The sequence below is a fragment of the Branchiostoma lanceolatum genome, chromosome 2, assembly GCF_035083965.1.
Source record: "Branchiostoma lanceolatum isolate klBraLanc5 chromosome 2, klBraLanc5.hap2, whole genome shotgun sequence".
In the NCBI taxonomy this organism is placed as follows: Eukaryota; Metazoa; Chordata; class Leptocardii; order Amphioxiformes; family Branchiostomatidae; genus Branchiostoma; species Branchiostoma lanceolatum.
Window position 1 is genome coordinate 29,240,542 of NC_089723.1, and position 13,238 is coordinate 29,253,779.

Below are 13,238 nucleotides of genomic sequence, written 5' to 3' on the forward strand. Positions count from 1 at the left end.
AGGTGATGTTTTTTGCTGACTACTTCTATGAATGTAAAAGTACAAAGAAGTCATTAAGGAACCTATCCCAAATTATATGGCACCCTTGTATTAGAGAAATAGCATGGACTGTATTTTGAAAGTTGGGTACTTGCGGACAGAATCAAACAGGCAAATTATGTGATTTTCCACCGCAAATATAGGACATTTAAACGTTAAGATAACTTTGTTCATTTACTTTTTTGTTTGTTACTTTATTTCCTGTGTTACAATAAGTTAAGTTGTTACATTCCTTCAGTTACATTTCCTACTGCGAGGGGCATCTAATATTCTTTACCCCTCCATTAATACCGCAAGTAAAAGAAAGCGAAAGTGCTCCATGAAATCCCCCTAATCCGTTTGGTATCGTCCGAAATTAAAAATGACCTCGATTTTTCCCAGAGCCCAATGCGGTGTAAGATGGCGGCGTCCTGACGAGGTAAAGTTGTTTTGTCCCGTCTTTTTAACTCGTTCCAATTTTTCACACCTTAACAAGTCGAGTTAAAGGATCCTAGAGATTTCTTAAGACCCCAGCAAATGCTGGAAATCTGTTTGAGTGGTTGTTCGGCTGTTATTTTGAGAAGAACTGACGGACAACACTGGCGGGTTGTTTGGGTGGGGTGAAAAGCATGACCATGTTGCGCACGTCCAAGACTTGACTAAAACTTTTCTCAAAAACAGAAACTTAAAGTCATCGGTTGAATTCAGTGACCTATGAAGAATGTTCTGTACGTCCTCATTTTAGAATGATTTGACTGAAAGTTATTTCTTTCTGTCGTTTTATACCATTTTAAACAGTTCAGATGGAGGTTGTGCTTTTGTTTCAGATTTTGCATGTGTGTGCATACAATTTTGTCACTATGCCACTCCGATAGTGGGCCGATACGTTTTTGTATTGGCAGCAATATCGCAATGATTCACTTTTCAACACGATATGGGAACTTACTGGTCCAACCATGAAAAAATACTATTTCTTGATATGTGTTTTCTTATTGGATGCATTCTCAACCATGAAAATTTGACCCCATATAAATTTGTGTCACAAAAATCAACTGCCTTTTTGGGGTACATGTACATCATATATGACCTTGAATGATTCAACAATAGTCCCAATATTGAACATCTTGTTGAATAATTGCATTCAAAATTTATTGCATAGTGATTTTTTTATGCCAACTTTTTTAAAATCATTTTCCTGTTAGGCCACTGTGACTGATTATATGGATGACATCTGCAAGTACATGATTTTAATTTTCGTCCATAGAGAAAAAAGGTTGCGACCATACCGTAAATCATACAAAGAAGCTGCAAAATGAGCAAATACGTTATATACCGTGTAAATTGCAAAAAAAGTAATCGGAAAGTGAATTTCAATGAGTGAAGTCATCCAAAGACAAAGATGTGAAAGAACAACAGTAAAAAAGTCATTCAGTTTGGAATTCTACTGAATTCTACTGAAGGCAACTTTGTTTTTTTACAATTTTTTTTCTTCACCTCAGTTTTGGGATGTCCTCCATACATGTATATTCAAATCAGCATGGCCTTATGATATTATGTTGTTGGCATATATTTCACAGGCTAATGATGAACATTTTGATTACTATTTCTGTAGCCTTAGGATCGGTTGATAAGAAACTGACCCAGCCATGCCCAAGTTGAGGCCCAGGAAGAACGGCAAGCACGCCACGTGTTCCCAGGATGCCCTGAAACTTCAGGAGGCGGTGCGGGGCGGGAAGATTGCGCCGGTGAGGTCGTTGTTACAGAAGGGGCTGAGTGTGAACCAGCGCTGCGTGTACGGCTTCTCCCTCCTGCACGGAGCCGTGGTCAACAGTCAACTCCGATGCGTCCGACTGCTGTTGGAGCATGGCGGTGAGACTTTTATGTCATACCTGTGTTGTACGTACAGGGGTGCATTTGTACAAAGTATTAAGACAAATTTTACGAAATTCAAAGAAGTTTTACAAAACATATTCAAATTTGACAAGTCGCTTCTAAGTAAGAACCAAAAAATTTTACAGAATTCATACTATGTTTTTTGATAGTGGATTGTATGAATTCCGTAAAATTTGTGTGTATTACGTACAATTTTTATGTATTCCGTAAAATTTGTTTGAATACATAGGCCTAATGTTGGCAGTTTCTATGTGTGTATGTGATTTCACTTGTTGACTCCTTGGATCTGGAAGAGTCAGACCTATAAATTTGCATTGTCTATAACATAATGATGTAACTGTAATTATATAAAGTAGTTAAATAACTACAGTCAAACCTGTGTTAGCGGTCACCTGGAAATAGCAGCCACCTGGCCATAGTGGTCATTTTTTGTCGGTCCCTTGGATTTTTCCCATTGACATAAGCATTAAGAAATAGTCTATAGCGTTCACCTGTCCAATGTGGTCGCGGTCAGGCGATTTTTCGGTCCGGCCGCAATGCCAACACTGCCGATAACGGTCACTGCGTGTGGTCAGCCCGCGGTCACAGCTCGACCGGCGTGCCTTTGTTTACAACAGCGGCCATAACTCCAAGCCGTGCCAGCCCACGCCTTGTTCACAATCTTTTTATTTCCGCGCTGCGTCGCCAAAATGTGGACTCAACTAGGACCCTTTATGTGTTTGAATAATTGCCAAATTGCACTGTAAAGCAGAAAACTTTAAAATTGTATCAATATTAATGGTACCTGTGTATTCTTTGGTAATGATATTACATTTTTATGATGCATCTTATAAAGTTATATCAGAAGCTACACTGCTAACAATGACAAGTGACTAATGATGTCTTTTCTCTTGCATCCCAAAGCATGTGCCTACGTGAAGGACTACACTGGCGGTTACACGCCGCTGCACTTTGCCGCCAAGTACGTCCTGACCCGCATCGCTCAGGTTATTCTGCAGTACGACGATTCTGAACGCGTCGTTAACGCGAAGGGACGCGACGGTCTGACTCCCCTCCACATTGTGGCGGCCTGCGGTAAAGAAGAGTGTGCCCTCCAGTTCATGCGCCTTCTGCTCGAATCTGGGGCAACGATAGACCCTGTGACGGACTTTGGCTTCACCCCACTTCTGATGTCAATAAAGTTCCGCAGATATTCGTGTATAAAGACGTTAGTTGAATGGGGTGCAAACGTAGACCTCGAGATGGGACTACCAATCAGATACGCCGTAGCAAACAATGACCACAAACTTCTGAGAATACTGCTGCAGAACGGAGCAAAGTGTAACTATGGGGGCCCAAAGACAGGACAGACGCCATTGCATTTGGCAGCTATGCAAAACAATGTGGTTTTAGCTACAAGACTCTGGGAGTACGGAGCAGACTGTAATGCCAAGAACCAGAGTGAGGAAACACCCCTGGAGGTGGCCAGAAGTGTGGCCGATGATGACACACAGTGTGTGCAGTTTCTAAAAGATGTTACATGTAAGTATGTCTGTGCTCACACATCTAGGATGTCTTAATAGTAGGCGCTTCAAACTTTACAGTTGTAATCATTATACATTTGTGGGTAAACACAGGACTTTTCCAGGACTCCCTTGCTTGAAATACAGTGTAAAGACGGATAGTACAGATGCTTTTGGCAGTGCTGGCATGATCGTCAACTTTAAAAACACAATTTATTGTGATGGTTTTAAGTTTGAGGTGAAGCGGTCTTTGCGAAAACCGCAGACGTAAAACCACAGCAAAAATGTCAACACTTGAAGTATTTGGAGCCTAAGAGGTAAAGATTAACGGATGATTTTAATTTGTGTGTCCTGATATATCTTTGTTGATCTCTCTTAATCATATCTTCACGCTGCAGATAAATCCCGTAGTCTGCAGGACCTGTGCAGACTGACCGTGAGGTCACAGGTCGGACACAAACGGCTGCACAGACTGGACGAGCTGGACATCACAAGGGTCATGTTGCACTATCTCAAACACAAAGACTGACCGCTCACCACAGATGTACTATTTCAACCCTCCTGGCTCCATTGGAAGTTCCCTTCTAGAATATCCCATCTGCACAGTCTCTAGATCTGGTGATAAGCTTGTTCACAGATCCAACTACGCATGCGCAGATCAAAGGTGAACCCCCCTGACTTGTAAACAGTTCTTGTCTCAACCATACTTCATCCATGTCTAGGACCTGATTCACAATTGGAAAAAGACGCACTATAACGACGTATGACAAAGTTGTATGTCTTCGGCGTTGGGCGCCTTTTTTCCTGGGTGTAAATCAACCCTGTCGTACGTTACCTCCATGGTTAACGTATGACAAAGTCGTACATACGGGCCATAAAATGCTTGTTGTACGACTCACGAGAACGATTCACGCCCAGGAAAAAAGGCGCCCTACACTACGTTGTCGCAGGTCCAGAAAATTTTCCAAGTGTGTATCCGGTGTAGATATGTATGGCCTCTTTTGGGTCAATTTTGCATAACAATGTCCAGACGTGATTTGTTTTTGTCTCAGGGGCCTTCACATTTGACCTGCAGGTGCGCAGTTAGAACCATGAACTAAAGCCTTTTCGATGATTTGGAGAGATGGTAGTTTAGCTATTTATAGCCATATACCATTATTTTGTTATTTTGCCGAATCCGGGCAAGGGTAGATAAATCATTTGCTCAGACAACTTTAAAAAACACTGAAACTTTGGGAAAGTTTTCACTTGAAATGATGCAAAATATGTTGTTGTTTTTTTCCTGATAGTTTTACAAAAAAAGTTGGCTTTGTCTGTATTACTTTAGAGTATGGAATTGGTGAAAATGGAAAACTATGAAATATCTATATATGCTAAAATCTAGATATTGTGCACAAATTTGGGTCACTATTTCATAGGTTTATAATGTAGCCCCATAATGAAGTAACAAAAACATTGATACTGTATGCTACGGCTGCTGTTGTTGTTGCCTTACATTTTCTTGCAGGTTGAAATATCATCATGAAGTTTGTCTACTATGAATCTTGAAATGTTATTTTATTGCATTGACCTCTCCAGCACCAATTTATGACACTGCGAATATGCATTTTCAATGTAGTACTACTGTACTTGAGAATTGTTTTGACCCCAAACTTATAACACCAATCTTTTCCCATTCTACTGTGAAATTAAATCCCTGCAAAAAAAAGGAATTTACAGTAGGCATTAGGAGGAGGAAGTAGATCCAAGAAATGTTAACCAAAAACCATTTATATATAAGAGACTCTTTTTTTTTTCAGAAAATGAAATAAACTAAAACAATGCAATAAGATATAGAAAGATTTCGAAATTCATCTGGCTACAGCACCATGTTTCACTAGAAAAGACTTCCAAATACTGTGCCTTAGATAGCATAGATATACTAGTGATCCATGTTCATTTTGGTCCTGTTCCATTTGAACAAGGGTTTATATATGGGGTCATGTGCCTTTTGCCAATTTTGGTACTCCGACATCCACTTAAAAATGCTCCAAAAAGAAAATGTCTTTATACACTGCCGTTTCTAAGAATGTGAACTAAATGTTCATCAGCTTATCTTGTGTCAAGTATTAATGATATATTTCAGAGTATTATTATTAAGGCATGAGTTTATGTGTGGAACTAACTTCTACCTAGAAAATGCCAGTAGGTAAATCTACATTCCCTCTAATATGTAACTTTTAGTTCTGTTCTTTTTGTTCTGTTATTTTTCTACCTGTTTCTCTCAACTGTACAAAATCTTATACCAGTTATAGGGAGTGAGTAACCCTCTATGTCTGACTCAGAATGTTGAGTGACAAGCACCTGGTAAAAAGCAAAAGATGCAGAAAGGTGATTGGTCAGTTGTTAATTACATCACAATGCAAGTGCACTTAGTCATCAAATATGGCAATACGATTGATACTACTATGATATGGTCACAAATATATTTTTATGCCATATTTTCAGGACTGGCTCATCCTTCAAAAGCACATGCAATTGATAGACTTTATTTTATAAATCTATCTCCAAAACAGTTTCTTTTGTAAAATGAAATTTAATACTTCAGTCAGTTCAGACTTTGAAACAAGTTTTGAACACATTTAGTTGCCAACTAGCAAAACTTCAGTTTGAGAACATGAAATTAACCTGGTCTGTTGCAACCCTTTAGGGAAATTGATTGTAGCTTATCACAATGTAAACCTTGTCTTGCCTTCGAAAACTGTATGTATATGTACAAATAAGTTCTTCCCATCTAACTGTCTCAATTTCAGGATTTATGTACATATTTGTCTGTCAAACCATTACATGAATATAAAATGGTGAATACAAATCTTTTTTCATTCACTGTGTTGTTGCATTTTGTACCTTGCTTTTCTGGCACTTAAACATTTTTTTAACAGATGGTTGGAAGGAAAGAGAGAAGTAATAGTTCACAAAGAAATAGTTTGAGACATTGAATTAGATCTAAACTGAGCACAACAAGTTTAGAAACTTGATTTTAGTGAATCAAATCTCATCAATCCCATTGCATGATAGTATACCACTGTTTATCTTCTTTATTGCCCTTGACAATGATATTCGCATTCATCTAAGTTTCCACACATTTTGTGCTGAGTGTATGTGGAAAGGTATTTACCTGATATAGAAATTTATTACTATTACTTTGGAACAGGCGTGATAACCCATACTTATGAATGCACATGATTTTATTTGAGATAATCACCTCTTGTAGGCAATAGCTCAAGTTCTTTTCACCCTTCCTTAACAAAAAAGGGAAAATCTTCAACAAAAAAAGAAGAGTGAAAATACAGTGGATGCGTCATACAACTCTTTATCCCTCATTCTGCATGAACAGTCTGAAGTACTGTCATTTCTGCACTTTCATCACAGAATATATGTCACCACCATTTAACACGATTTTTATGAATATGTTCAGAACAGAAACTGAATAGTAACATCTGGCTAATAATGAGAAAAGTTCCCCACTCTGGGCATACCTTACAACTTTGTAGCTTCTTTAGAGTACCAGTATCTTACCTTTGTATTCAAAAAGTTTTAAATCATGCTGGATTTATGGACATAACAGATACTGTATAAGGAAACAAACGTGAAGTCCTTTCAATACTTGGGAAAAACTTTAGCCTGAGTACCATTATTGTTAGTTTACTTGCGCTCAATACATTGTAGTTGCTCAAAATGTTGGTGTGAGCAACTATGAAGTAAACAAAAACTAACGGTGATGGCACTCAAGCTAGAAAAACTTAAAACAAACAAGCAATAATGTTAATACAACTATAACATCATACATAACAAAGAGTATATATTGCTGGAGAAATGCTTCTCATCAATCACATAAAAAAGGTTCTATCATACTCAGTAGGAATATTTCACAAAATTGGTTTACTGAAAATGAATTTGGCCTAATAAGATATGTATGTAACAATATATGTACACCTTAAATTGGATCAAAAAACTACTGAAAACTTCAAATGTAATCATTACACATTTGAGTAGAATGGCAGCTTGGTCTCATTCCAAGCTACCAAATCTGTTGAAGTGTTAAACAAACAAGCTTTTGAAAGAAACATTTAAAGTACAATATGCATGATGATGGAAAGCTCACACATTGTCAAGTGTATAAAGCTGAGGCAAGTACTTTCCATCACACGAATTCAGGGTAGTTTAGCTGTAGACAGAAACCAAGAGGAAAAAATGCCTCTGCCCTGTGGTATAGCCAAAAACATGCATCAACACAAGGTGAGGGAAAGCTGAAGAGTGCTCGCGTAAATTATGTGTACAGTAGGATGTAATGTCTTAGATCATTGCACAAAGGTTTCTACTGACGACAAGTTGTACCAGTTGCTTTTAGAGAATTGTTCAAGAATTCTTATAACATACCGTATGGTACACAATTTCTTGGCTCAACAACAAATGCTAAAGAAATATACTCTCGCTTCTACCTTTTTCATGTTTCTTGTCACTAACGTATTTTTCTTCATATCCTAACTCAGTGCTAAAGTGATACTTTCTCTTCTGTGACTGAAAAAAAAAAAGCTCATTATTAAAAGACCTGTACAAATACAAATGAAATGACATCAGGGCTGTACAATAGTGAAAAGATGCTTCTTTTTGGAAGATCCAAGTTAGTAACCTGGTTTTAGTGGTCATGGCAAAAAATAACATTGCAAAATTGAAATGCTTTCAAAAACTTCCTCTAAGTTAGTACATATATATCCATATTTCCTTTGCAGACATTTCAATTCTGTGTATTTCTAAACAATATCTATATTGCTAAAGACATCCCACAAAAATAATTTTTTTATCTAATGTCTGGCAGTCACATGGACTTATTACATAGCAATAACTGACCAACTGTTCTTTACATGGGAATGGTGTTCTTTGAAATGAACAGAAATATTACATATTATACTGGAGGAAATATATAATGCTGTAGATACAATATACATAAAATTTATTGCCACTGTTTCTAATGACTGAAAGAATTCCTGCATCATATTTCATACAATGAAGGCAACACACAGACATACAGTATACACCGTTGATAACATCAAACATAATACAGGAAGAATAGCTTCTCAATCGAGAAAAATAGTACCTTTCTCTTTAATCTTTTCCACATTTTCATCTGATGCCTGGGCATAGAAAGTAAAGATAGCTTTATTCCAGTTTCCATCTCTGAGGTTTAAGCAAAAAGTCATTTACAAGGTTCATAAACTCCAAGCAGGTGTTGAGAGGCAAAATCGTTACATTTTTCTAGCTCTCTGTTACAGTCTGCCTCCCTTTCCGCAGATGTTAGGGAGGCACTTTGTGACAGAAACAGGGATATGTAAAAATGTAATAATGATTTTGCCTCCCAACATCTGCTTTGAGATTGCTAGGTTTCACTTATGGAAATGAGTCAAGCTGAAGAAATCATGAAGACATATCATCTTTATTAAAGTTTAAACAGCAACAAGTACAATATACATAACACTTTCCAGATCTTCACTGTGTTTCTTCCTGTGCTCGAAGTCCTAGATTATAAGATAACAAATATCCAGTAACTCTGGTCCATCCCCTTCACATAGTGGTCTGAACGAGATTAGGCCCCGCCCTAGAGGTGTGGCCAAAAAAGAAGAGAGGATACCAGTGATGGTTTACATACATAAAGTTAGCACCTTATTCTAAGGTAGCCTATTCATGGTTTAGGAACTGAATCATGACTTTGGTGAGTGGTAGGTCGTTGATGTGTTGGAGTCTCCACTTGCCCAAAGTCCTCCTGATATACAGTCGGCAAATTTCCTGCAAAGTCCGAGGAGATCCTGAAAGATGTGAAAACAAATGTGTATGAGCATTATTCATTAAAAACTAGACTAAGACTAAAACTAGGCATAAACAAACATTAAAAATTACAAACGTACTTGTATGTAGAACAAATGTTTACTGATCTATTGTTGATACTGTAAATGCATTTAAGTCTGCAGTGGTTTTGTGTTCACGGTTTTTTCAGTGACCTCTTCACCACGAACTCAAAACCATCTCAAAAATCTTTATTTTGTCTTCTACCTGTCTATCCCCAGTGTTATAATGTGTTGGAGGTGACTGTTCTGTGTTATGTAGCACCCATGCCTGGTCGTTAGAAGGTCATTTCTGACTGGTTGTCTGCAAAGGTGCCGGTGTTTCCATCACTGAAGCAAAATGTTACTGTGGTGTTATCGCGAAGTCAAAACCACCGCGAATACTCCATTTTCTCCTCACCATGAAAGCAAATGACCGCAAACTTAAACTGCATTTACAGTTACTACATTTCTAGAGTTGATGAATTAAGCTTCTTACTACTTCTCTCCTGTAGAAAAGTGTAACATGGATGGTTGTCCCTGGAGACCCTACTACAGAGTTCAGCCAGCTGCAGGGCACTCTTCCCACTCTGGTTCAGACAGTACGGCTCGGCGCCAAACTCGTACAACAGCTGCGTCGCTCGGAGATTGTCCACCACGACTGAGAGGTGCAGTGGCGTGTGTCCATGGCTGATCCCTCGGAAGTTAACGTTGGCGCCATGAACCAAGAGTAGTCTCACAAGGTCATTGTCATTGTTCAAGACAGCGAAACACAGAGGGAATCCCTGCTGTGCGTCAACGTCCGCGCCCTTCTCCAAGAGCTGTCGTGCACAGACCCGCCTCTTCTCAGACCGTACCACAAGGGACAGGGGGGTGTCGCCATTAACCGTGGCAGCGTTCACTTCTGCACCCCCCTCTACCAGCAATGTAATCATCTGTATGGAGTTCTTGTTCGTAGCAGTGGCAACATGTAAAGGGGTGAGCCCGCGGTCGCTGGTGGCGTTGGCGATTTGGTAACAGTTCTCGTGGCCGAGGATGAGGCGCGCGATACGGATCTGCCCGCAGGTTGCAGCGATGTGCAGCGGGGTGTAACCACGGTTTCTGTCCCCAACATGTGGATGTGCTAGATAGGGAGGAACAACAATGTTAGTCAGTGAGCTCAACTATACTCTAGTACACATTACATGCCAAACAGCAGATGATTAGGAATCTAGTTTTTGGCATGGAGCAGCACCACATCCAGTTGGCACCTGACCAGGTAAGACTAGGTGCTCTCGGCAGTCTTGCCAGTGACTCCTTCAAAAAAGTTTCTGTCGTACATGAAATATCTTCTCTTTGTCACCTTCATACTTGTCTGTAGCACTTCTGCATTTTCAAACATCACTGACAAGTTTAATTGGGAAAGCTATGTACAGAATTAAAAGAAAAAGAAGCATATCTGTAGCATACTTGGTCTAGGGGTAAGTAAATCTGCTTCTGGACCAATCGGTTTGAGAATTTGCATCTCTGTCCTGGTTATCTTATTGACTTGTACACTACTGGGAAGGGTTACAGTCCTTTGGATGGGACATTTAGCGGGAGGTCCTGTGTTTCAGGAGAGCCACACCTCAAGCACATCAAAGAACTACCACACCTGGTGTGAGTCGACCAAACCTATGAGTTTGGCCCTAGGCAGCTTACATACTTACTCAACCGTACAAAACTGGTGTGTGTTAAAACATAAACCTTGAGGCTGTTTACCTGTTGTGCAATACAAACAAGAGCTATCTGCCACCTATAAACCATGACCATAGCTTGTATAGAACACAAATCTAATCATTTCTTTGAAAGGACATGACTTACACACATCCCACGTTTCATGACAATCCATCCTTAGCTTCTTGAGTTATGCTGCTTAACATACATACAGACGCTACCAAAAACATAACCTTCTTGGCGAAGGTTGAAATAACAAACAAGCGTACCTCCATGTTCGAGCAGCATCCTGACACACCTCTCCCTGTTAACAGCCACGGCCAGGTGGAGCAGGGAGAACCCACTCTGCAGGAAGTAGTTAGGATCAACCCCATCCTGTAGCAAGTCTTGAACAAGCCTTCGTGTAGGGAAATACAGAGTACAAGGTGTTACAGACTAGCCTGGGTGCCATCCTAGATTTTTTTAGGGTAGCGAAAGCAGGAGCCCCGGTAATAATCTAGGATGGCATTTTAGGATAGTGAAAGCAGGAGCCCTGGTAGTAATCTAGGATGGCACCCAGGCTAGTTACAGACATCTGCAATAGCCTTCAGTACAGGGCTGTCTCCAGCTTTCAGTTTTTTCCCATCCCACTCACTGTTTTGTGGGAACCCACACTGTTAATTTTTGTTGATAACATCTGTCATTTTAAGTTTACTAAAATTCATTTTCATGTCAGGGAATTCAGATTTTCTGACAGATGGGGTGAAATCTTTACCAACAAGCAAATTCCCACCACGGGACGGAGAGTGGGTCCTGGAGACAGCCCTGGCTTCAGTGTACACATTTAAAGATTTCTTTGCATTGGGAAGGCGTCACTCTTGGATAGCAATGATAGCATTGCAACTTTGTAAGCAATACACAGGACAAAACAAAAGCTACTAGCCAATCAGGTTGCTTGTTATGGTCAGGAGGTGCCCTGATTGGCTAGTAACTTTTCTGCACTCTTAGCTAAAGGTCCAATTAAAATACTCAGTATAACTACTAGTATATTAACACAGTGCAAGAATGAGCACAGTATAATGGTAATATGAGTTTGCATTGATAGGTCATTACAAATATAGAATCAAAAGCATTAAGAATATTTCACGATTTACAGTAAATTTTAGGTTAAAGTGAAATCTACGTTCACAATCTTGGACATCAGAATTTGTGACAAAACCTTAAACATAAAACGTTGAAGTGATAATTACCTATGATCACCCAAGCCAATGGCCTCCTGGATGGAGGTATAACGGGCTGCGTTTTCCTTCGGCGAGAGTCGTCTCTTCCTGACAGCTGTCTGCCTACGTCTCGCCTTCTGTTTAGGCATTCTAGTGGTCTTTAAAGTTGCACTCTGCAAAACAAGGTTTCATATTTTATTGTCTCGATACATGAAAATTTACTGGTCCTTTTCATTTACTTGTAAATTGTAGAAAATTGTACTACATAGTCATGAGTAAATATATGTATTCACACTTTATATCATCGAACGTGTCAGATATTAATAGTCTCACTGGAGAAAAAAAAATTAACATCTAAATTGGCAAGTTCATTCAAATTCGTTTGTCACATTCAAGCCATTATAAACCGAGTTAGTTACAAGTGTAACGTTGCCACTGCCAGATTTCTTTTTACAAAGCTGTATAAAATTTGAGCACAGCAGTTACATGCAGTTACTGTTGACAGTATTAGCATTACAAAAACGGCTATGTATTAAACATTCAACACGTTTTCACTTATTTTCAACATGTTAAAACGCCAGCAGCTGTCTAATTATCTAGTCGTGTTTACGCATAATTACGCTGGAAATAATTTCCAACGCTTGCTGCTTCGCATACACAGAGATGCTACAAACTACGCTCCATAAATACATCAAGAGAAAACCTTAATCAAACGACACTGAGTTTAGATCACCTATAGAATATGCGCACCTGTTTGAAGTAGATTTCAGGATGAAAAGAAGCTGTTAGAAAACCAAAATACAGGGAAAAGTTTGGAGACAACAAAAGTACAGATGTCACCGACCGGAAGCCATTTTCTTCGGTAAGAGTTAAATAGTGCGCTATTTGTATTATACATTCGGCTCGATGCATCACACATGTAGTATTCATTTGAAACAAATTGAGCTAATTAAAAACTTAGATGTCTTGTGATGTAATACGAGTTGAAAATTATTAAGAGGAAAAGGGAACATTATGGCTATTCCGTCAGTAAATTGTTAGCTGTTATAACCATACGTAGTGTTGACAAATAC

At 39.1% G+C, this 13,238-nt stretch overlaps 2 protein-coding genes across 2 annotated transcripts; one reads left to right on the plus strand and one right to left on the minus strand.

Annotated features, from left to right (window-relative positions):
* The first annotated feature begins 304 nt into the window (after window positions 1-304).
* LOC136428451 (ankyrin repeat and SOCS box protein 7-like) lies at window positions 305-5,864 on the plus strand. The gene is made up of 4 exons (XM_066417949.1): window positions 305-457; window positions 1,631-1,887; window positions 2,815-3,432; window positions 3,812-5,864. Exons 2-4 carry the CDS (start codon window positions 1,665-1,667, stop codon window positions 3,940-3,942), a joined length of 972 nt encoding a protein of 323 aa, XP_066274046.1. The 5' UTR covers window positions 305-457; window positions 1,631-1,664; the 3' UTR covers window positions 3,943-5,864.
* A 3,003-nt stretch (window positions 5,865-8,867) lies between these two features.
* On the minus strand, window positions 8,868-13,046 carry LOC136428449 (ankyrin repeat and SOCS box protein 7-like). Its single transcript, XM_066417947.1, has 5 exons — window positions 12,916-13,046; window positions 12,196-12,338; window positions 11,236-11,363; window positions 9,771-10,394; window positions 8,868-9,256 (listed from the first exon to the last, which is right to left on the minus strand). The coding sequence occupies exons 2-5, from the start codon at window positions 12,312-12,314 to the stop codon at window positions 9,129-9,131; spliced, it is 999 nt and encodes a 332-aa protein (XP_066274044.1). The 5' UTR covers window positions 12,315-12,338; window positions 12,916-13,046; the 3' UTR covers window positions 8,868-9,128.
* Window positions 13,047-13,238: the final 192 nt, after the last annotated feature.

Bases quoted from the DNA above. Each gene is read 5' to 3' on its own strand.
- LOC136428449 (XM_066417947.1), bottom strand. From the start codon at position 12,314: ATGCCTAAACAGAAGGCGAGACGTAGGCAGACAGCTGTCAGGAAGAGA. The intron at 10,395-11,235 runs GTACGCTTGTTT...CTCCCTATCTAG, and splicing joins GATGCTGCTCGAACATGGAG to CACATCCACATGTTGGGGAC. The intron at 9,257-9,770 runs GTAAGAAGCTTA...CACATCTTTCAG, and splicing joins TTTTCTACAGGAGAGAAGTA to GATCTCCTCGGACTTTGCAG.
- LOC136428451 (XM_066417949.1), top strand. From the start codon at position 1,665: ATGCCCAAGTTGAGGCCCAGGAAGAACGGCAAGCACGCCACGTGTTCC. The intron at 1,888-2,814 runs GTGAGACTTTTA...TGCATCCCAAAG, and splicing joins ACTGCTGTTGGAGCATGGCG to CATGTGCCTACGTGAAGGAC. The intron at 3,433-3,811 runs GTAAGTATGTCT...TTCACGCTGCAG, and splicing joins GTTTCTAAAAGATGTTACAT to ATAAATCCCGTAGTCTGCAG.